Here is a 21474-nt window from a genome sequence, read left to right on the forward strand (position 1 = left end):
CGTGCCTGCCCGAGCCCCTTCTAGGTAAGGGCACCCATGTCTTCAGCCCCACCTTTGTGCATGAACCTGATGAGCCAGCCGAGGGCAACCTGCACTGAGGGCACCCAGCGTCCCACCACCTCCCTGAGACTGTCCCCTCCTCTTGTCCCCAGAAGCCACTGTCCTTGGAAGTCATTTAAAGTGCTCAGCAAATCTTGTTTTCCAAATTCCCTTCCCAATCCCAGCCCCCCAGCAGGAAGGCAGATGGGAAGTGCCCAGTCTACATTCCTCGGGGCGAGGCCATGGCAGTCTCAGGCTGCCTGACCCACACAGCTGGGAGGCACGTTCCTCCGGAGCACCAGAGCCCGGGACGCCGAGCTGAGGACACCCATGTGTGGGGCTCGCACCCACAGAGGGGTGCAGGGCCCAGGGGAGCCCTCGCCACGGAGCCTCTCTGACCTGCCCACTCCCTGGGAGGGTTCGGTGGGGGCAGCGAGCCATGTGGCATGTGGGCCAAAGGCGAGGCTGGCTCCAAAATGCTCCATTCCCTGCATGGGACCCAACTCAAGACACCTGTGTGCATTCACCCAGCACTGACAGTCTTGCGTAAGAACTATTTTAAAAACTAAGGAAGAAAAAAATTAAGATAACAAATGACATAGGAATGAAACAAGCCCCTTTTGTGTGCGTGATTTCAACAAACATTACTGCATCTCCATTGTGCATCAGCCCACGCTCCGCCTTTGACAGAAATTTCCAGAATGAAGAAACTGACCAGGCTCAGGAGCCCAGGCCAGAGCTGGGATCAGAACTCTGGCTGGGCACGTGACTCTGAGGCCAAATTAGACAACAGCAGCTTCCCGACTTGGCCAGTCATTGGATTCACTTAATCTTCTGGCAAATAAAGGATAGGACGCCTTCCGTGCCACCCAGACTGGGGGCAGAAATTCCTGCAGGGTCTCGCAAACTCTAGGAGGGGACTCAGGCCACGCAAACAGGTCAGGATAGGACAATGAATGGCGGGGAAGGTGTCCCAGTAGCTGCTACAGCCCTGGGAGGAAGGGGACCCAGTCTGGGGACTAGGAGGGCTTCCCAGGAGAGAGGACGGAGTGCCGAGCTTCACCCCCCTGTAAGCTATGCTGTGAAACGGGGGTAAGAGCTTGTTCAGGGAAGAGAGCAGGATGGTGTTCCAGGCAGAGGGCTCTGCAAGGGCAGAGGCAGAGGCAGAGGCCAGGGAGGCTTGTGCAGGGAAGCCCGGGGCGTGGGGTGTGAGTCAGGCTGCAGGAGAGGCCGGGAGGCGGGGCGCCCCTGGCGCCTCCCCTGGGGCCAGGCAGGAGAGCTGGGCTTATAGCAGCAGAGGCGCCAGGTGCACTGGAGCGGCGAGTCACTGGGCAGCATGCTGTGTGCCCTGCTTCTCCTGTCCAGCCTCCTGGGGGCTGCCACGGCCAGCCCCACCGAGGGCCCCCAGGAGTGTGCAAAGGGATCCGAGGTGTGGTGTCAGGACCTGCAGGCGGCAGCAAGGTGTGGGGCCCTGGATTACTGCCAAAGGGTGGTCTGGATCAATCCCCCCATGAAGTCCCTGCCCTGCGACATATGCCAGGACATAGCAGCCGTGGCTGGTAATGGGCTGAACCCCGACACCACCGAGTCTGACATCCTGACTCTGATGAGGAAGACCTGCACGTGGCTCCCCAGCCAGGAGTCCTCAGCGAGATGCCAGTGGATGGTGGACACCCACCCCATGGCCGTCCTGACCATGCTCCGTGAAGCGCCAGGCAGTGCCCCAGCACAGGTGTGCACAGCACTCACACTCTGTGAGCAGCTACAGAGACATTTGGCCACCTCTGGGCCACTCTCCAAGGAGGATGCCTCTGAGGCACTGTCCCCATTCACGGCCGAAGGGCTCCTCAGCTTCTACCCTCCTGAGATGCCCGGGGCAGCCGTGTGCCAAGACTGTGTCCAGCTGATCTCCCGGCTCCAGGATGCTGTCCAGTCCAACCCAACCTTGGCAGAGGTGAACATCCAGGAGCAGTGTGAGTCCTTGGGGCTTGGCCTGGCTCTCCTCTGCAAACACTATCTCCTCCAGCTGTTGACCCCTGCCGAGCAAGCGCTGAGCCTCCTTCTACCGCAGGAGGTCTGCGAGAAAGAGGGCTTCTGTGAGGAGCCGAGCACGCCTGCCCGCCTGGCTCACGAGGCCGCTGCAGATGGGGTCCCCCCGCTGGAGCTAGCATTGCTGAGGAAGAACAGCGAGCTCCGGATGGAGCCTGGCCTGACCTGCGAGGTGTGCCTGGATGTGGTCCAGCAGCTGGACCAGTGGCTCATGTCCAACAGCTCCGAGGCCATGATCAGCCACGCCCTGGAGCGTGTGTGTTCAGTAATGCCTGCTTCTATCGTCCAGCAGTGCATCACCTTGGTGGACACCTACAGCCCCTCCTTGATGCAGCTCGTGGCCAAAGTCTCCCCAGAAAAATTGTGCAAGACCATCCGGCTGTGTAGCAGCCGGAGGCGGACCCGGGAGGTCCATGAGGCCCGTGCAACAACACTGTCCCCAGTGATGGACCCAGAGAACCAGGGCAGTTTCTGCAATGGGTGTAAGAGGCTGCTCAGCGTGTCCTCCCGCAACCTGGAGCGCAAGAGCACCAAGCGGGACATCCTCATGGCCTTCAAGGGTGGCTGCAGCGTCCTGCCACTACTGTACATGATACAGTGCAACCACTTCGTCACCCAGTACGAGCCTGTGCTCATCGACAGCCTCCAGGAAGTGATGGACCCCGTGGCCGTGTGCAAGAAGGTGGGGGCCTGCCACGGCCCCAGGACCCCGCTGCTGGGCACCGACCAGTGTATCACGGGCCCGAGCTTCTGGTGCATGAGCCAGGCGGCTGCAGAGCTGTGCGACGCCGTGCAGCACTGCCAGCGCCACGTGTGGAAAGAGACACCCTTCCACGGCGAAGAGCAGGCATAGCCGTGGCTGCCAGAGGCCTAGAGCCCGTGAGTGCAGCTGCGGGAGGCTTCTGTATCCCACAGGGACCCCAAAAGGTGGGTGCTGTCCCCATCCCCATTCCACAGATGAGAGACTGAGGCTCCCAGGAGGGAGGCAGGAAAGGAGTGGAGCTGAAACGCAAAGCCAGGTGTTTCCGACCCCAAAGCGCTCTGTCCTGACAACGCTCTGTCCTGACAACGCGGCCCTTGCAGCTGTCATTAAGTAACAAGCCCACATGCACCACCCCCACCCCAGTCAAACTGCCCCTCATCTCCAAGGTTGTGACACTGACGGTCCAAAGGACCCTGGCAGTAGCTTCGGGCGCCCCCTCCGCCCCTTGCTGGAAGGACACCAGGGGCCCGGCTGGGTGAGCGGAGGTGGGGGCTGCAGGATGGGTGGAGAGGGGCCGTCACTAGTGGGGCCAACCCCTCTTGTCCACAGCTGGGGCTGGGGGACTGGGTCTCACCCACAGCCACCGTTGCTCACTTGGGCCAGAGCTTCTCAACCTGGAGGCCCTGGGGGTGGCCCCAAAAGGAGCACGTGAGACACGAGTATCTCTACACTTTGCTGGGGAGGAGTCCAGGGCTTTGGCCACATTCTCCAAGGGGTGCTGGGCTTCAGAACAGTCCTCCAATGTCTCAGCGCATGGCAGGGACGCTCTCCCTCCTGCCACCCGAGACTCTCAGCCACCCTGGTGATGTGCAGAAGGGAGGTCTCGGGGTATGCTCAAAATCAGGAGGGCAAAATGTGCTAGGAGAGAGCTCCCGGGAATAGCCCTGAGGGGTCTGGAGTGGCTGAGGTATGTGAAGCAGCAAGGGCAGTCCAGAGCCATGACCCAGCGAGCACGTCCCTTCGCCCGTCGGAGCCTCACTTTTCTAATCTGTAGAATGGGGATGACCACACCTGCCACATAAGGATGTTGAGACAACCCAAGGAAACGTCCTGGAGCTCCTTCCTCCCTGACACCAGCATCTGTCAGTCTGCTGGGACCAGCAAAACCCATTTCAGGCCGATGGGGTCCCCGGGCGAGCCTGGCTGTGCAAGTGTTGTATAAACCGCAAGCATTCTCTAAATGGTGTTCGCCGCATTGTTATTGTCACGGAAGTCCCTGGTCCCAAAGCTGCTACGACAGTCCCCACCTTGTGCGGGTGCCCCCTGGCAGAGGAGCCACCCACTGCGGTTTCGTCTCACACTGTGTTGTCTTCCCAGCACACTGTGAGCCCCTGGGGACAGCCACGGGGTGTGATGCCTGCTATGTCCTCGCCCAGGGCTACACACAGTAGGTGCTCCAACATTTGTGGGGCACACACACGGGAGTCCCTATGGTTAAAGCCACCCTTTCATGCGAGGCCTGGGTCAGTGAGGCCCATTTAGATGAATTCTCCCCTCAGACCAGAGGAGTGCCCAGGCCTGGCTCGCCGAGACGAGAGTGGGGGCCCTTTTCTGAAAGGCCACACCCGAGCTCTTGGGTAAACATCAGGCATGCTTGGCCTGAGTCTCTGCACTTCTCAGTACTGGCTGCTGTTGGCTGGGCAGGCCTGGGCCCACGGGTCAGCCCTGTGTGGGACAAGGACAGCAGGGGCGGGTGGTCACGCCACCCACTGGACCTGGACATAGCCATGGTAAGGCAGCTCCGCTCCGGCTCCAACACACAGAACCTTGGGTTGTTAGACTCGGCCTCTGCAGGCGTCCCCCAAAGACCACCCATTGTGTCCAGAAAAGGCCCGGGATGCTCTCAGTCTGCCTGCTGGTCGGTGTCCCCACCCCCACACCCCCCGCACAGGACAGAGCTGCAGCCCTCCTCTGGCCTGACCGTGAGTCAAGGGGGACACTTGCTGACGGGTGTGTGTGACATGACCTGAAACTTCCCCCAAGATGCCACTGGCCACTCAAGGCTGGCCTGAGAGAGGCTGGGGTGGGGGAAGTGCCGTGCCTCCCAGGGGCCCGTCTACACAGAGCTGAGCCACTATCCCAGCCCCTTTGGCCCTGAACCCGCCCTTCCCCCACCCAGAGCTGCCCGCAGCGGCAGTTAGGGCAGGATGTCTACACACCCCCTGCACCCACCCACTCCCAGGCCTGGATGCCAGCTGCTCCCACAGGCCCACTGCCCGAATGCATCCCCATATGTGGGTTGTCCACGATGAGCACATTGCAAAGCACCTGGCAATGACCCCACAGGCCCAGCTCCGTTCCTGGGGCCATTTGGGGACCTGGGTCCTGAGCACACGCACCCCCCAGTACAGGGGCCCATCGGATCCCTGCCCTCTCTTGTGTCAGCACTCTTGGCCCCAGATCCACGGAGGCCTACAGCAGGGCTTGCCCAACCCCACAGCCCTGTGCCAGCACTGGGCCAAGCCCAGGACATGCAGGTGCTCAGCAGAGAGGCAGGAAGGGCCCAGGATTGGTGACGGCAGCTGCCACCACCAGGCTTGAGGAGTCCACCCAAACGGACTGGATGGCTGCCGTGCCCAGGCTGGAAAAGGCATTCCAGGGGAGGGGCCAAGCCAGCAGGCAGCTCCGTAACTGTCCTGCTGTGCGAGAGCAGACACCAGCCTAGAAGAAGAGCGGCCAGCCCCAGGGAGACCCACCCCGGCAAGGATGGAAACCAAGACAGGCGCTGAGTGTGGCTCTCCCAAAGGCGGTGACTACAGCCTCCAGCGAGCACTCTGTCTTGGTCGGGGACCGGGCTTCAGCCCCAGCCGCCCAGGCGGAGAGATGCCTGTGCCTTCGGGCAGACACGGACAGGACGTCATGAGCTAGAGGCCTGGGATGCTTCAGAAAACCAACAAATGGGGCCTCCCGCTTTCCCCTCCAAATTGAGGTATAAGAGGGTTGGGGCAGAGGGGAGACAGGTTTGGCTGTTGGGCTTTTGTTTGCTTGAGGCTTTTCTTAGAAGTGACATAGCAATAGAAAGTTTGAACCAGACACAAATGCACCCAATGGTACTCCTTTTTTTTTTCTGGCAAAGAATTTATACAAACTCCAGGCTCTCCTGGAAGACCCACGCGAGCAGTCAGTGTGGACAGCCACCTCCTAAAGAGGGAATATGAGTGCTGAGGCCTGGAAGTACACACCAGGGAAGGTCCATGCCGTCCCTTCTCTCTTCCACCTCCAGGGATGAAATTCAAACCCTGTCCCTTGCAATGAGAAGCCTGGACAAGCTTCCCAGCACACCTGTGGGCTGCGTGCCACAGGAACGGGGACGACGGCCACCACTCACCCAACTGGGGTGGCCAGCCTGCTGGGCATTGCTCCTGAGCTCTGCCGGCTTCACTCACAGACCCCCACAGCCTCCGTGAGGCAGGGGCTATTCTTATTTTATTTCATAGAGATGGCCACTGAGACCAGAGAGGTCAAGTAACTTGCCCACGGCCACACAGCCAGCAGAAGATGGAGCCAGGAGGGAGCAGGTTCCAGGGCCTGTGCTCTTGGTCCTCAAACCCTCTACACCCAAGAGGCCCAAGTTCAAGTTCTGACTCCACCACTCTGTGGCCTTGGCCTCAGTTTCCCCATTCCTAAACAAGGTGATCCCCACCACCCAGGGTCCTCAGCAGGACTGAAGGCGCTGTATGGACAGAGCCAGCTGGACACACGTTCAGAGTGCGGGAGGGGCTTTTACAATCACATCCTCCGTTAGACAGCTGTCTTTTTTCTGTTTCTCTAGTGAGCTCTTAAAGTGTGTTTTCACTGTTATATTTTTGCGTATCTTCCTCGTGAGACACACTGCGATTTCTAGGTCTGACGCTGCTCATCAGCTTTCCCAGAGCACCTGAATCGCTCTCTGCTGCTGTTGTCTTAACGTTTGCTCAACAAACCCCTGTGGTAGGGAAGCTACTGCATGCACCTGGGCTGGTGAATTGGCCGGTTGCAGATGCAGTGGCCACGAGAGAGCACAGGGGCGCCGGACACTGGCTGCTGCAAACCCCCCGCCAACGTGTCCACGGCGGTGCGGTGGGGGTGGGACAGACCCAGAGTGGCACTGGGACACCTGTGCTGCCTCAGCCAGGCCGCGAGGCAGCCCATGACTTGCCAGGCAACCTTGCCCACGGCCGGCAGCATGGGCTGTGCCTGTGGCCGGCGGCTGTGCGCATGTGCTCACCCAGGCACGTCTATGCAGGCAGTTTTGCACGAGGTCAAAAGTCAGGGCAGGTCAGTCCCACTCTGCCGCCCCTGGGCAAGCCCTTACATTCTCCGTTCTCAGCCTCCACTTGTGCATCTGTAAAATGGTCACAGCAGCCCCGCACCTGTTCCGCAGCATGCTCACCAAGCTGCAGTGAGAGTGGACAGGCTCACAGGGACTCGAGCAGAGACGCCTCCTTGGGGTCCCTGTCCCCACCCCCGGCCTGTTCTCATCACAGCAGCCAGACCCTGACAACATCCCAGTCAGATCCTGGTCAGAGGCCGCAGCCCACTCAGAGCAGAAGCTGCTGACAGCTGACGAAAGCTGGGGTCCTAGGTGACCAGCTATGAGATCGCCCCTGGTAGACCCCATTTGCCTGGCCCAGCTTGTCTCCTCCAAGCCACCTGGCTGGGACATGCCCCATTGCCACCCAGGGCCTCTGCTTGGCCTAGATCTGCTTCCCTCATCCTGCCAGAGGCTCAGGCTGCCCCTTGGGAGTGTCCCCACATAACGTCCCCAAGAGATCCTCTCTGGCCCCCACCAGCCACTCCCTCCCACCACCCCAGGCCGGTGTCTCCGCAGCCACACTGTGGATTTTACCTACTGTGTGTTCACGGCCCGGCCGCCTCTGTGGGGCTCGGCTCCAGCAGGGCAGCGGTTTGCCTCGGCAGTCCCTGGGGCATTCGCATCCCCAGGACAGGGCCGGCACAGAACAGGCTCTGGGAGCATTGGAGGATTCATGAACGCCAGCCCTCAGCAAGCCATTGTCTCAGCCAAAACCTCCCCTGGGCTGCCCTCATGGCCAGAGTCCACCACGCCAATGCCACCTGTGGTCGACGTTTCTGAGGAGGCCGAGCCGTGGCCGGGCAGTGGTATGAAATAGGGAGCCCCATTCCCCAGTAAACAAAAACAAATCAGTTCTGCTCGGTTCCAGAAGCCTTCCCAGGGACACTGTGCACAACAAGAGTGTCTTCTGTAGCCTAGTGAAGCCACAGGCAGATGGGCTGTGTCCCCAGGACCCGCCACTGGCTGCAGGACTGGGCCCGGGTGTACACAGAGCCTTGCTACCTCCCCAGAGAGCCCTCGAAGCAGACCTTGGGTGAGGGCGCCCACTCCCCCTCTCTGCCCACAACTCCACCCTCCCTGCCGCTGTCCCTGAAGGACGGTCACCTGTCAAAGGCAGCGTGGAGCAAGCTCCCTGAGTCATGGGCGCACCCCAGCTCCTTCCCCCCTACCCAGGGACTCTGGCCCCCGCTGCCCCTGCTGGAGCCTGGGAGTGGAGTGGGGCAGGAGGCAGCCGCCTGACACAAGTCTCTTCTTTCCAAATCTCTGCAGCCCAGAGAGGGCGGCGTTCCCGCCTGGGCTCCGGAGCCCGGGCTTGGGCTACGGCTAGGGTCTGGCTCCAGTGCCGGGGCTGGGGCAAATCAGCTGTGTCCGGTTACCACAGAGCCGGGCGCCTGAGCCCTCCACGGGAGGGCTGCTCTTCCTCCACCAGAGCCCCAGGTCATGCTGCATGCATCCCATGCTGGACACGTCACCCCAACACTGCCCACGAGGCGCCAGCTGAGCCAGAATTCTCCTGGGACACCCAGCACTCTCCAGATCCAGGCTCCAGCCTGGGGATGCCTGGCCACAGGCAGGCGAGTGCTCGCGGCTCACGCACACCAGATACGCCAGGCCAGAAACGGCCGCTGCCCAGCCCCTGCCCATGGAGCGCCTTCTTGCCTGCAGGGCCCCACCTCCACAGCCTCCCCGGGAAGCCTGTCCTCAGGGCCCCACTGCCCTGAAACACGTCCCCCACTGTCATCTGGGGTCAGGCCCTCCTCAGCACACTGGACGTTTCTGGAGCAGACAGGGCCTCGCGAGGCCGCACAGCAGAGCGAGGCAGACAGGCACGTTGAAACTCGCTTTGCTGCTCGTGACCCGTGCGACCCTGGGCAAGTTACTTAACAACCCTGGGCAAGTCTACTTAACCGTGGTTTCCCCACGAGTAACTGTGCATCACAAAGGCCCCTCACCAACGGGATTCATCCAGGCACGAGCGAGGTAACCATGTCGGGGCACAGCCCGTGGTGCCCGGCACACACGAGATACCGATACTTGTGTTGTTCCCAACCAGCCCACGACACAGACCCCCTCCCAAGCTTCCCACAGCAAGAGGACCCTGGAATCTGGTGAGAGGCCCCTGCGGGGAGCGAGACCTTGGTGCTGTCTTCACCCCTCCTGGCCTCAGCATCCAGAGAGGCTTGAATGAGCCTGGTGGCCAGGTGACCACTTACGCCTGCCCTGGGCAGTCCTGTCCACGCCTGTCTGGTGGGTCCTGTAAGTCACAGGTCAGAGGGAAAACCCAGTGATCCCAGGGGTAGGGGGTGGGGGGAAGCGACTTTGTCTGTCCTCTTCTTGTCACTTTCCCACTGCTTTCTCACTAAGGGAAGGGAGGGAGACGGGGGTGGGGGTTAGGAATCTCCTTTTCCCTGCCGTGAGTATTTCCAAGTTTGGGGAAGTGGCAGCTACAACACTTGGAAACGTGGTGCTTAAGTGCCATTCCCAGGTCGCGTGCCAGGAAGGGCCCTTCCAGAGCTGGACAGTGTCCCTGGCCGGCGAGGCCAGCAAAGCCATTCTGGGTTCTCCCTGGCTGGGAGCCGCAGCCAGCGCAGGATCTGACGATCTGCTCCCTGAGTGTGGGCAAAGGGGTCTCAGGGACTGTGGGAAAAGCACAGGCCCCGGCCTCCCCTTCTACTCCAGGTCCACAGCGTCGTACATGCGACTCTTTCCGGGGATGAGATATGCTGATGAACAACAAGCTATGCTCCTCCTGAGTCCCAAGGGGTGCCCCTCTAGAGGCCTGGGCTCCAGGTCCAGCTCCCCCGGACTGGACTATGATACCTCTGTGCCTCAATTTCCCTTCTGTAAGCAGAAGAGGCTGGACTAGACTGGAGCACAAATTCGAATAGGCCCAAGGCCCAGGAGTGTGGACAGGCAGAGCCTGGGCCCCTTCCAGGGGATTTGGCCCAGCCCCAGTGCAGGCACCCTGCGAGGACGGTGGCCCACTGCCACCCTTTGCCCAGTTCTCCAGCGAGGTCAGAGCCTGAAGCTGCTCAGCGAGACCTCGTGACTCCTGAGCCCTGACAGCTCAGTGAGGTTATGCCTCAGTCCTGTGCCGGCCAAAGCAAACACCCCTGGAGACTGGGCCGAGCCCCTCCATGGGCCCCAAATCTGCTGCTGCGCGAGTTCGATGTAGGGCCTGGGCCTCCTGACAGCGCTTGACAGCTCAGAAGCCTTGGGTGTTTCTTTCTGAATCTTGAGCAAACTCACTTGGGTGTCAGGTTCCTGATCCGGGAGGGGGTGGGTGTCACTTGAGCCACCCTCATTTATTTGGGACAGTGGGAGTAGTTGCAAAATGCAGGGCAAGTTTCACCACTCCCAAACCAGTTTCTCAGGTTGGCATTCCCAAGGGCACGGGGAACAGACCTGCAAGGACAGGAGGAAGGGCAGGCACCTTCTCCGGGCATGACCCTTTATCTGGTCATCTTGTCGCAAGGGTGGGGCCATGGAGACAGACAGCAGGTGCTTGCCAGAGGGTCTTCAGGCCGGTCCTGTGGGACTCTGGAGCCCAGGGTCATCCCACAGCCATCGAGGGACAGGAATTCCAGGCACGCAGCAAAGCTGAAAATGGGCGGCTCTTCATTGCTGTGCCATTCCTGGCTGATTTTAGTTTAGGAAAATCTGATACGCTGGAATGTGAGAGGATGAAGAAAGCAGGAGGGAGGGTCACACGCAGGCTTTGGAATCTGGCGCCACTTAGAACTGCAGGACTATCGCAGTCCCCTGAGCTCAGCCCACAGAAGGGGCAAGGCCACATATGGGCCAGGGATCCATGCCGCCTTCCCACTGAGCCCGCACCCACCCAGGCGCTGCGCTCCGCAGCGTCCCGGGAGCAGAGTGCCTGCACTTTGAGAGGCGGTGCTGGGGGCTTCGTGGTCCCTTGTCTCTCAAGTCTTGATTTTAGCATTGGCCCCAACACGCATGGGCTGGGTGACCTTCCGAGGCATGCGAGAGCCTGCGTGTGGCGGCCGCACGGGAGAGAGGACTCAGGAGGTCTCGCTCACAGATGCCCTTCACGGTGCCCACACACCCCTCGCCCTGCTGCCATTGGGCTCTCTGAAGGGAGATAATAACCACCCCACCATTCGGAAGAGGAGCCAGAGGCCCGGGGGAACTTGCCCAGAATCTCACAGCTAACAACAGTGGAGCCCAGCACCTCTGCCCCACCTCCTCCTCACACAGCAGGAATGGCGTGAGGGCCCGTGGGGACAGGCCAGGGGCTGAGATTCCTGGGAAAAGCTGGCAGCATCCTACTCGCTCTGCAGGGCCAGCAGCATCCTCACAGGCCGCCAGAGTCCTGGAGAGCTGGCGCACCCAGGGGTCTTCCTAAGCAACCGTGCGCTGGCGCCAGCTCCCGCCAGCCAGAGAAAGGTGACACAGCATGTCTCTCTCCCAACGCTGCGTTCGGTGATACCACTCTGGCAGCTTGAAATTGGCCACCATGGTGGGAAAATTTACACCATGGAAATTGGCAAACTCTACAAGTCAGGGTTGGGGTTGTTAAACACATTAACCACACACGCCACTGTTTCTAAAGATAACCCTGAGTACCGACCCATGCCAGGTGCCGGGCGAGGGGAGGGCTGGTCCCTATCATGACACTGACCTGTCCCCCAAAGAGCAATCAGAGGCTAGCACCTCAGACAGCCAAACAAAACATCCAGTCTCTCTGCTTTCCACTCCGAGGCGGGGCCCAACTGCATGCCGGATGCTGTTCTAGGCCCTGGGACACAAGCATGAACCCCACGGTTCTCGAGGGTGGCACCGCTCCCTTGAGCCTGCTGCCTAACGGGGCAGACAGACAAGCAGAGATAAAGAAGCAATGCCAGTAATAATGTTTGAAAGGGAACTTGCATTCGAACAATATCATCATAAATGATGCACTTAAATCCTGAGAGGTTGTGACAAAAGCAACAAAGAGAAAACTGCATCTCGGGGAGGGCTCCTGACCGTGGGGTGACAGGGACAGTGGCCCTCGGGAGGTGACGTTCACTGGAACCTGAGGATTGGAGCTGGCGTGGCGGGTGGGGGCTCCGGGGGGATGAACTAGGGGAAGGCGGGAGGTGGAGGGAGGGGCAGGAGCTGGGGGCCTGGAGCGAGTGAGGACCAGGGTCTTTGGAGAACTGGCGGGGCAGGGGCACAGACTGGTGGTCCCCCGGGGGGCCTCCGTGTGTGACGGGAAGCCATGAGTCAGTTCTAAGTTGGGCCATGAGGTCTCTTTGCTCTGAGGTTCACTGCAGTGGCTGGGTGGATGCTCCAGGGAGGGAAGGGAGCAGGGGAGCGAATGGTGGCATCCAGGCCAGAAACGGAGGTGCTATGGGGATGGAGAGCAGGTCCAGCTTCCGGGATATCCTGGTGGAACCCACTGACATGCAAGATGATGGAGAGATTGAGGAGAATAGGGTCTGGGATGGCCAGGACGGTGACCCGGGCAGAAGAGGACAAGGCTGCAGGCTACAGGGGTACAGGGAGGAGTGTAGCCTGAGCAGGGTGCTCTGAGACCAAGGGGCCCAAGTGGCCAGGTCTGGAGGCTCAGAGGTGACACTGCCCCAAAGATAAGGAGGGGGGATGGAGGGTCAGACCCCCACATGCCAAACCAAGGCACATGTCACCCTGGATAGACAGGTGAGGATCCATTTGCCTTCCAAGATGCAGGGCTTGTGGAGGGAAAGTCACAGAAGGTGGCATCAACTAGGTTGGAATCTGCCAGCCTGGTCCAATCCCCTCCCCTGAAGTTCACAAAGCAGGAGTCAGGGGTTGGGGGGACCGACTGGCTCAAGGTCAAGGGAGGGGGGAGTGGACCTCAGCCCCCGTCCCCGCTGCTGGCTGCCCTCGCCCACAGACCCCTGGATCTCACTCCCGGGGCAGCAGGAGACCACAGTGACACCATGTGACCTTCACCAAGAACCCCCCAGGCTGGAGGAGGCCAACATGGAGTCAGAGAGACCAGGGGATGGCAGTCGTCCAGCAGAGAGACAACAGAGGCACGAGCCAGCATGGCGACAGGAGGTGGACACGGAGGCTCCAGACCCTCAGGGCCAGGCTGTGGCACAGTCGCTCACTGTCCCGTGCCAGGCCTGTGGCTCTGGAGACGCATGTCCATGCACAAAGGGCCTCATGGGAGCTAATGACCCCCGCTCTTGCCAAGGACAGTAATGCTGCTTGAAGACAGTAACGAAGGACCACACCCGCGAGGCCCAGCCCTGGGTGTTACATCCACAACCTCATTGGACCCAACAATCCAGGCAGTGTCATTGTCCCCATTTTACAGATGGGATCACCTGAGCTCAGAAAGGGAAAGTAACTATCCAAGGCCACACAGCTAATCAGGGACAGATCTCTCAGATCTGAAAGCCTGCTCCTAGCAACCTCTCTCGGGAGAGGAGAGGACACAACAGGGAAGCCACGGGAACAGGGACTCGCTTGGGAAATGTGTGACAGGGACACACTACAGAGCCCAGAGCCTTCCGTGTGCCTTCAGCCAACAGCTTTTGCTGGAGACCCAAACAGAATTTAAATTCAAATACCATGTGGGCAAGGAAGGAGCAAAACAGCAGTAGGGTCCCCAAGCTCACAAGAGAGAACTGGGAACTGGGCCCGGGGCTCCGTCTCCAAGGAAGAAAACAAAACCAAACACAAGTGATGGCAAACATCTGCTGGTGAGCAAGCGCTGGGCACCCTGCCGTCCCCCGCGATGGCGAGCAGAGGCAGGCAGGCAGGCAGCTCGGGGCCAAGTCCAGAACCCGCTTCAGCTCTGTGTGGGATAATCGCACACGCCGTGCGGCTCCGGCTGGCAGTGGTGGCGGGTGGGCTGGCCGGCACGATGGACGAGGTCTGAGGAGAGGCCTCGGGAGTCCCGGACTCCACTGAGCCTCCCCAGGGCCGCTGGAGCCTGCGAGGGGGGATCTGAGGCTCGGGGGAGAAGAGGGGCTCAGGGCGCCAGAAGGAACGTGCGGGTCAAGTCTGCAGACCCTCTGAGGACGCTGAACCACCTTCCATGGCCATGCTTGACCACCCGCCTTCCTGTGGCCTGTGAGGTCAGCCTCTAGGTGGGCAAAAAAGAAGCTTCCAGAATCTCTCCAGTACCCCCATATGCCCACTCCCCTACGCCGCCAACTGGACCAGAGCCATGGATGCTGTCTACACATCAGGCACGTTACTGGGGCCTGTACCCAGCCAGGCCACGGCATAGCACTCCCACGGGGTCCCTTAACTGACAGCTCCCACGGCCCCACCAGGTGGGAACATCACTGTGCCCACTGCACAGACGGGGACTCTGGGGCCCAGAGAGGGAGGAGACTTGCCTGGGTCCCTTAGCCAGCAATGAGAGAGCTGCTTCACACCCAGGGCTGCTGACTCCAGGGTGCGTGGTGTGGCTGCGGCTGTTTCCCACCAGAGCTGGCGGTGTTCACATGCCAGACCCCAGCCCCCAGACACACAGTGGACCACAGTTCCCAGCCTCCTGTGTCTAATCCTCCATGTTCTCTTGTCTGCACTTCCTGCCAGAGTGGAGGACTCCTGGGCCCTGGCTAGGGGGAGGGGAGTGTCCGGAGCCACAGGGTGGAAGGAACCTGGTTTCCTGCATCGGTGGTTAGACAAGAGCTACCCAGGGAGCACCGGGCCAGGAATGCCCATGTTGGGCCACTAGACAAGTGAGAAACTTCATCCTGTTAAGCCATTGAATCATTGGGGCTGTTTGTTATAGCAGCTAACACACCCTGACTAATAGAGCTTGCTACCTCTTAGCCCCAGAGAACTAGCTTCCATCCAGGTTTTCCCGGGAACCCAGCATGTCTCAGCCAAGTCCCTGGATCAGTACAGAGGGACCTGCTTGTCTGAGATGGGCTTGCCAATCTGCAGTTCATATGACACCTGCCCACCTTGGATGAAGACTGACTCCAAATGCCAATGTCTGCAAAGAAAAGCATAATAATCAATGAGCTTCCATAGAAAGAAATCTGTGCACTCCAGAGACAATGGGTTCTTTATTGCAAAGACTTGCAGATCTCCTGGTAGACAGAGTGTTAGAGGAACAGAGAACTCACTGCAAAGGCTTAAACGAAAGCCCCATGAGTTGGGGGCAAGGCCAACCAGGCATGGGCTAGATTCAATACAGGGCCCACTGCTGTGACCTCAGAGGCCACCCTTCATTGATCACCTGAGTGCGTGCCATGTCTTCCCCAACAAGGCTCACACAATCTTTCCTGATAATCCAGTGTTCAAAGCCAGCCAGTTCCCATGAGGGATCTCCACCTGGTAGAAAGGCCTTCCCTGGATGGAGTCCCAGATCCTAGCTCTGTCCTCTGGACCCCACCACACTGCCTGTCTCCAGCCCCCAACAAGGAAAGCACTCAAAAGTCTGGAAATAGCTTCATTCCCTCCCTAGACCTTCTCTTCTCCAGACCAAATACCCTGTTGGCAAAAATGGCCACAGTTAATTCCCTCCCTGTGTCCACATCCATTTGCGATGGTCCTTCCTTCAACAAGTGGAGTTATTTCCCCACCCTTTGAATAAAGCTTGGTTGTTGTGATTTACTTTGGTCAACAAAATGTGCAGAAGTGACATTGTGTGAGTCAAGCCTACGCCTTGAGGCCTATGCATTTCCATTCTTTCCTGAACCTCTGTCCAGGTGCCATGTGTATAAGCCCAGGCTAACCTGTTAGAGGACACACACCATATGGCCCAGTTGCCTCCATTGCTCTACGCAATAGCCAGAGCCACCAGGACAACTGGCTGCTGACTACAGTGCCTGACTGAACCCAGTCAACAACAGAAGATCCAGCCTGCTGAGCCCAGCCCACCTTGCCCATCCACAGAATCACAAGCGAAATGAATCACTGTTGTTTTAAGCCACAATTTTGGGGGTAATTTGTCATGTAGCAAACACTAACTGATACATAGCCACCCTGCTCCTTCAGAGGTTCATCCTGCAGAGGGCGCAGCTTCCAGATCCCCTCATTTCTGAGCTAGACTTTTTGAGACATGACACTATTTTTATAAGGTTCTTCATGGAGTAGAGATAAGGACCTCTGTGCCCCACAGCCCTCCTGCCCCTCACACCCCATCTCGTCCTCAATGTCTCACCCACTTTCCGTCTCTCAAACTTTTAATGGGCTGTCTGTTCTGCCTGAAATACTCCCCCTAAGTGTTGGCTAACAGGCTCATCCTAAGGTCTCCGTGGGATGCCACACCCCCCGAAAGCCAGTCTGACCCCTGGGCTCAGCATCATGCCCTGCCCACAGCACCTGACCCCTAAGGGACGGCTCACACTACTGGGGGGACTTCCTCCGGCAACCGTCTGCCTCCCTGCTAGACCGTGAGTCCCGTGAGGACAGAGGCCTTGCCTGTCTCATTCAACACTGAATCTCCAGAGTCCAGGGTGTACCTGGAATGTGCTAAGTACTCAAAAAAACTCAAAAGAAAGAGAGGGAGAAAGGAGAACAGGGGGTGAGGTGCGGGAGGAAGAAGTGACAATGTCACTGGAAAGATCTTCCAGTGATGGCACCCAACACCAGCAGAGCACCCAGGAGGTGCTTTATGATCATCTGATCACACCAGATGACACCAGTCATGGGGTCGACTTCTTCCAGGAGACTTTCAACCGTCCACTCACTTATCCCTGTGTTTTCCCATGTTGTTAACTGAAGATGCGCTGAGCACCCCCTGGGGAACTGCTCCCCTAATCCATCAATGCCCCTCCCAGGCCACAGCTGCCCTGGGCAGCCCCCCAACCACGCTGGCCCTGGGCCGCCTCCTGCCCACTCCCCACTGAACTGGAAAGGATTACTCATCTCTGTGTCCTCCCCGAGGCCACAGAGAGCACGCACCTCGCCCCACCATCACTGCGGACGTTGCAAAGCCCTCGCCCAACCTCAGCAGACCTCTGGGAGGAAAGAGACCCATTTCAGAGGTGGGAAAACAGGCTTAGACATAGCCAGTGACTTGCCCAAGGTCCTTCATATGTGGCAGAGCTGGGACATCCATCTCCCACACTAGAACAAGCATTAGCTTTCACCCCCAAATACAGTAACGCTTACAGTATAATAAAAATAGCTACATGTCTTGGACCCTTGTGCTAAGTAAACATCGCCAAGAGTAGCCCACCCAATCCCATCAGCTCCCATTTTGTAGATGGGGAAACCAGGGCTCAGAGAAATGCCGTGACTGCTCCCAGCACCCGCCAGACAGGTGGCAGTGCCAGGCGCCCAAAGCCACGCTCACCCCTCAATGCCACTGGCCGCCAGCACAGTCCCTGGATGCCGTTTGACCTGGAAACAGTTTTATGGCTCCATCCTTCAAATCACACTCAAGCGAGGTTTATTACATAATAGAAAACAAAGACAATTTCTTCATATGTTTCCCACTCGGGGAGTTTTATTAAAATGCAATAAATCTCCAGGGCACAGTGTGACTTTAATGCAAAGGGCAGGAGACCTAGCTCTGCTCTTCTGCGAACTGCGGGCAAAGGTGGGCGGGGGAAGAGAGAGAGAGGAAGAGGGAGAGGAGCTCACACACAGGGTACGGGTGGAAGCGGGGGAACATAGAACACTGAGTCCTGCCCCAGACTCAGCCCCTCCCAGAAACACAAGGAATAAACTTCGCATTCAACCGGGTCCTGAAGGGCCAGGAGGGATGAGGCTTTATGGCCTCATGGCCTCACGCTTTATGGCCAAGCATCCTATCAAATTCCGCTCCTGCATTGCCAGTTGGCCCGAACGTTGCCTCCCTAAACCCTGCAATTTCCTCCTTGCCAGCCCCTCCAAACACTGCAACCAAGTGCTCGCTCTAATCCGCAGCCCCGCTAGTTTAAAACTCACGGTCTCCATAACCTTCAGAATAGAGCGCAGACTGCAGGGGCTGGCACCGGAGGCTGCCCTGATCCAACCCTGGATGGACTTGCCAGAAGACACCCCCACCATCTTCTTCCCGCCTCACACTTTAGCCACTCCAAACTTCTTAGGATTTCTCCCACACCAGGCTGCTTCATGCCTCTCTGTTTTTGCACGTGATGTTTCCTGCCCTTCCTCTATCTTGTCTGCCTGGCAAACTCCTACTCATTCTTCAAAGCCCAGTTCAGGTCTCGTCTCCTCTGAAATGCCCAATTACTGTCTTCTGTGGGGTCCTCAACACTAGACGTTGGGCCCCCATCTGTCCCTTCCTCTTTGCTAAGGTTGGTGTCTCATCTGTGGCCAATCTTAAGACATGGCAAAGTACCTAGCACAGAGGAGATGCTCAGGAAATTTGGGTTATATCAAATGTGTTTTAATAGCGTGTGTTCAGTCTTAGTGTGCCCAGTCAGGCCTTCCACCAAGAGACCACCTCTGACCATCATCTCTGAATGCCTCCATGCCCTGTGTGCGTGACAGAACAACGGCCCCTGGACCACACGCACACTCTAACGCCTGGACCTTCTGCATGTCGCCTCACGTGGCAGAAGGGACTTCACAGGTGCAATTAAGCTAAGGATCTTGACACGAGACAATTAGCCCCGACTACCCAGGTGGGCCCAATGTCATCACATGGGGGCCTTAAAAGAAGAGCCTTCTCCCACTGTGGTCAGGGAAGGGGGAGGGACAACAGAAGAAAGGTGAGAGAGGGGACACTACTGGCTTTGCGGAGGGAGGAAGGGCCCGTGAACAAGGCCGCAGTCAGCCCCCAGCATTCCAACTCAGGAGGCTGGAAAGGGCAAGAAAACGGCTTCCCCCCTCGAGCCCCAGGGCAGGAGCACGGCCCGTCGTCACCTCGCCGTTAGCCTAGTGAGGCCCAGTCGGAATCTGACCTCCAGAACCGTGAAATGATGAATTGTGTTGCTTTAAGTCACTGAGTTGGTGGTGACTAGTTACAGCAGTGACAGGAAACTACTGCTCGCTGTGTGCCAGCCCGGCTGTTCACCACGGGGGCCCAAACCCTGGGCATCTCCCAGCCTCTGCCTTTTGCCCCGCTGCTCCCACTGCCTTGACTGCCTTCCCCTGCTCCACCTGCCCTTCTCTGCCTGGAGACCTTTTATTCATCCCTCAGAACCCATTGCCGAGGCCCCAGCATGCCCTGAGTGGGGACAGGGCCCCCCAGCCTCAGAGCTCAGCCGCGCCTCGCCGCGCACAGACGCAGGGCGCCATCGTGGTCTCTGTTCTGTGCGTTAGGAACGTCGGGTGCCTAGAGCAGCGCCGGGCACTTTCCAGCACCCTCGGAAGCAACTGAGGCAGTCGGGGTCAGAGCCTCCGCCGTTAAAGGGATTTATAGAACAGCACGTGTGTCCTCGTCTCGCCTCGTCCGGTTTCCTTCAGCGGGAGACGCGTCCACACCAGGCAAGGAGGTGGAGCTCCCGCTCGCCTTACTGCCTCTTGCCTAAACGGCCCAAACTCGCTCGGCTCCCAGCGACCTCAGCAACAGCCTCAGGGACAAACCCTCCGCACACGCAAGCACACGTCAGAACCCCAACACCCGTGATCTGACATGCAGGAGAGAAAGTCCACGTTTAAGAATCTATCCTGAGAAAAGAATCAAAGATGTGGGAATAACATTCATGCAAGGACGTTCACCATCCTTCCTTCACACCTTCACGTTAGTGAAAACCGAAAATGACTCAGATGTCTAAAAATGAGGACTTGGTTAAGTAAACAATACCTCCTTCAGACCAGAGTATATTATACAGCCATTAAAAATAGCGGCTGTGAAAATATGTAGGAGCATAAGAAAATGTTTAATACATAATTCAGTTGGGATCCAAAATTTATAAAACATGTATATATTTGCATCTTAAAAAGACTAGTGAGAATATTCATCTGAAATATTAATAGTTTTAATCTCATGAGGTGGGGTTAACTCAGGGGGTTGTTTTTATGCCTCATTTATTTTATAGTTTCCAAAATTCCTATGACAATCATGAGTTATAATTATTTAAAAGTAAGGTATCTTTTTGAGGGAGAATTTCCTGGAGAAAAATTGGCAGCAACTATATCAAGAATCTCTTGAGAAAGGGTTAGTGGCCTTATACAGCGTCCTGTTTTGTGGAAATGAGAGGTGGTTTATTGCCGAAATTATGAGCAGAGCCTTGTGGGTGTTGATTCAGCTCAGCAAGCCCCAGGCTCACGTCAGTTGCAGAGCTCCTGCCAGGTGCAGAGAACTCAGAGGAGCTGACTCTAGAGATTTAGAGATGCCCTCCACGGCGGGGACAAGCTGGGGCTGTGGCAGAGGCCCTGGGAGAGCCCAGGGGAGGCACAAGCCCAGCCCAGTGGGGTGGGGAATGGGGAAGGGCTCCGGGTGGGGGGAGGGGAGCAGGCCAGGAGGGTACATCCGAGCATGGGGAAGCGGGGAGGGTCTTTGAGGAGGCTGCTGATATCCCTCAGGACGAGCAGAGGCCTGCAGGGAGGTCCCAGCCTGAGGGTGGGCAGGGGTGTGTGAGAACTAGGGAGGGAGAAGAGGGAGAAGATCAGTGAAGGGGTCTTGGCTAAGCGCAGGCCGAGGAATCAGATCGTTACCTCAACATTCGCAGGCGCCCCTCCCCACCGAGCATCTGCCCCCATTTCTCAAAAAAGCATCCGAGAAGATCACGTGGACTGGGAATCCGGCTGTGGGAATGTGCAGGGTCGCCTGCGTGGGCAGGGCTGCCATCCTGGCAGGGAGAGACGCCAGATCCCCTACAAACTGTCAGAAAGCTAAATTCGGAGTTAGCGTTCTGGTGGGGCAGAGGCTGCTGGGCTTGCTCCAAACAGCCCAGGGACCTCTTTCCTCTCCCATTCGCTTTTTCCCTGAGAAACCCTCCCACGCCAGGGATGGCCATTCTGGCTTGCAGGGACAAGGCCGGAGGAGCAGGACCCAGGAGAGAGAGGGAGGACAACTTGCAAATGGCACACAACACCAATGCGAGCACAGGTGGGTTGTGACTCTCTCAGGGCAGGCCCTACAGCAGAAGCTGGGACTCGGGCCCCACCAGAACAGAGAAGGGCGGAATGTTCCCACCACCTCCAAGGCCAGCAGCTGCACTTCTGTAATGCAGCCCAGGATTATAGGATTTTTGGCATCTGCTGCACAGATTTCACAGAGCTTGGCAGGATGGATGCTAATGATGCTGGGGACAAGCTGGGCTGCAGGTGAAAAGCCACCATGGCTACAGCAGCAGGAAAGGCACTGTGGAGGGAGAGCCACCTCAAAGAGAAGGGACACTGTGGTGCCTGAAGATCAGAGGTGAATCTTCTTCCAGGAAGTCTTCCCTGACTACCACCCCCTCTGCTCCAATGGAGTGGGGGTGTCTAGTGCTTCCCTGGTTCTCTCATCCCCATCATAATATGG

At 58.2% G+C, this 21474-nt stretch overlaps 2 protein-coding genes across 2 annotated transcripts in view; one reads left to right on the forward strand and one right to left on the reverse strand.

Annotated features, from left to right (window-relative positions):
• The window catches only part of SORCS2 (sortilin-related VPS10 domain containing receptor 2), a 488162-nt gene that overhangs the window by 266275 nt on the left and 200413 nt on the right, over nucleotides 1–21474 (reverse strand). The window lies entirely within an intron of this gene.
• On the forward strand, nucleotides 1367–2941 carry PSAPL1 (prosaposin-like 1). The gene has a single exon (XM_012656743.1). It carries the CDS (start codon nucleotides 1376–1378, stop codon nucleotides 2939–2941), a length of 1566 nt encoding a protein of 521 aa, XP_012512197.1. The 5' UTR covers nucleotides 1367–1375.

Source organism: Propithecus coquereli, unplaced genomic scaffold, assembly GCF_000956105.1.
Source record: "Propithecus coquereli isolate 6110/MARCELLA unplaced genomic scaffold, Pcoq_1.0 Scaffold518, whole genome shotgun sequence".
NCBI lineage: Eukaryota > Metazoa > Chordata > Mammalia > Primates > Indriidae > Propithecus > Propithecus coquereli.